This window comes from Chelonoidis abingdonii, chromosome 24 (assembly GCF_003597395.2).
Source record: "Chelonoidis abingdonii isolate Lonesome George chromosome 24, CheloAbing_2.0, whole genome shotgun sequence".
Lineage (NCBI taxonomy): Eukaryota > Metazoa > Chordata > Testudines > Testudinidae > Chelonoidis > Chelonoidis abingdonii.
The window spans coordinates 24,453,800-24,455,313 of record NC_133792.1 but is presented as its reverse complement, the minus strand read 5'-3'; the positions used below and the strand labels follow the sequence as shown (position 1 = coordinate 24,455,313).

The 1,514-nt window shown below is 45.4% G+C and overlaps 1 protein-coding gene across 5 annotated transcripts in view; it reads right to left on the bottom strand.

Annotated features, from left to right (window-relative positions):
- Positions 1-552, bottom strand: part of GAPVD1 (GTPase activating protein and VPS9 domains 1) — a 73,713-nt gene extending 73,161 nt beyond the window's left edge. For all 5 annotated transcript variants that reach the window (XM_032767629.2, XM_075060423.1, XM_075060424.1 and 2 more), the window contains exon 1: positions 112-552. In XM_032767629.2, the coding sequence (XP_032623520.1) occupies positions 112-119 (8 nt within the window). In that variant the 5' untranslated portion in view covers positions 120-552. The remainder of the gene's footprint in view (positions 1-111) is intronic.
- Between the last annotated feature and the right edge of the window lie 962 nt (positions 553-1,514).

Here is a 1,514-nt window from a genome sequence, read left to right as displayed (position 1 = left end):
CAGAGGGGGGCACTCGGCTGGGGCCTGAGGGAGCTGCTCGGCCGGGGCCGGGGCCGGGGCCGGGGCCAGCAGCCGCCGGAGGGGAGGGGAGGGGAGGGGAGGGGGCCCAACCTGTGCATGTGGCGCCGTCGCTCTCCGTCTCCAGCTGCCGCCGCTCCACCGAAACCCCGCGGCTGCTTGCGTCTTTCTCCCTCAGCGAGAACGAACAGGCCGTCACTGCGCGTGCGGCGTGGGCGCCAGGCCTTCTGGGAGATGTAGTTCCAGGAGGAGAGAGATGGGCGGGGGCCCAGCCATGGAAAGAGGAGGAGAGAAAAAAGGAAGAAAATCTAGGTCTGCCTTTGGGAGAAATGGGAATAGAAATAACAGACAGCCGCTACCAGATCAGAAACGGATTATCAGGCCTGACACAGAACCCCACTTTGCCTTAGCCCACAGGCACGGGTAGGCAGGGCAGTCAGGCTGTCTAAAAACTGTATTTCTGATTGTAATACTTTGCATTGTTGTATTGCATGCGGTGTAGATGCTGGGCCTGCCAAGTATACTAAACTAAATAAAGCTCTTGCTTGCATAAGGAACATTTATTATGTCACTTTTATTGTTTATTCATATTAGCACCTAGGGGCCAGGGCCCCTTTTTGCTAGTCAGTGTGTCCCCATTAAGAAAAAGGACAGCCCCTCTCCCAAAGAGCTTGCAATCCAACGACAGAAAACAGGTGAGTAAAACGCACTGGTGTGAGACGCTCAAGGGAACAAATTGTATTGGTCAGCATCAGAAACAATGGTCAATGACAAACCAGCTCCTTAACCACAACTGATTTTTTTTGTAGATACCACAAAAGAAGAGAGTTGTTTTAGTCAAATTTGCACCTTTCTGACAAATGCCTCATAAATATGCCTGTCTGAGACACGTATCTTTGTATCTGATACTATTCTGATTTTGTAACCATCAGTTCAGGATTTTAATTTCAACTTTTTATTGGACTCCTCATAAATGTAATTAAATATAAAGACTGGGTATCTCAAATGAGATCAGAAATGTATGAAATAAAAACAGTAAAAGAAGCTGTAAGTCAGCCAACAAGGACAACACCCTGCTCAATTAACAACACGGTCTCAGGATGAAATTGTCCTCAAGTAAGCTTTGAATGCTAGAACTGAATTTGGTACAGTTTTTTTATTATTATTATTTTTTACTTTATTCTGGTAATGTTCAATGGAACAAACAATTTGTATACTATTGGGCTTTAATATTTGTAAAATTTTCAGGAACTTGTTTGTTTAAGTTCTTTGTCCTTCCTCTCCCAGGCTCAAGTTTGACACTTGGTTTGTGGGAAGCTAAAGGTCTTAAATTACTTGCAAGCTTCTTGATTTACTCGCCTCGATTTTGCAAGAGTTCATGTGCAATATTTACTAAGACCCCAATCAAACAAGCAGGACTGCATTAATGCAACCATCATTTTCTGGATTGTTGGTTACCTGTGCATATTTCCGCCAGATAACTTTGCCCCCTTGTG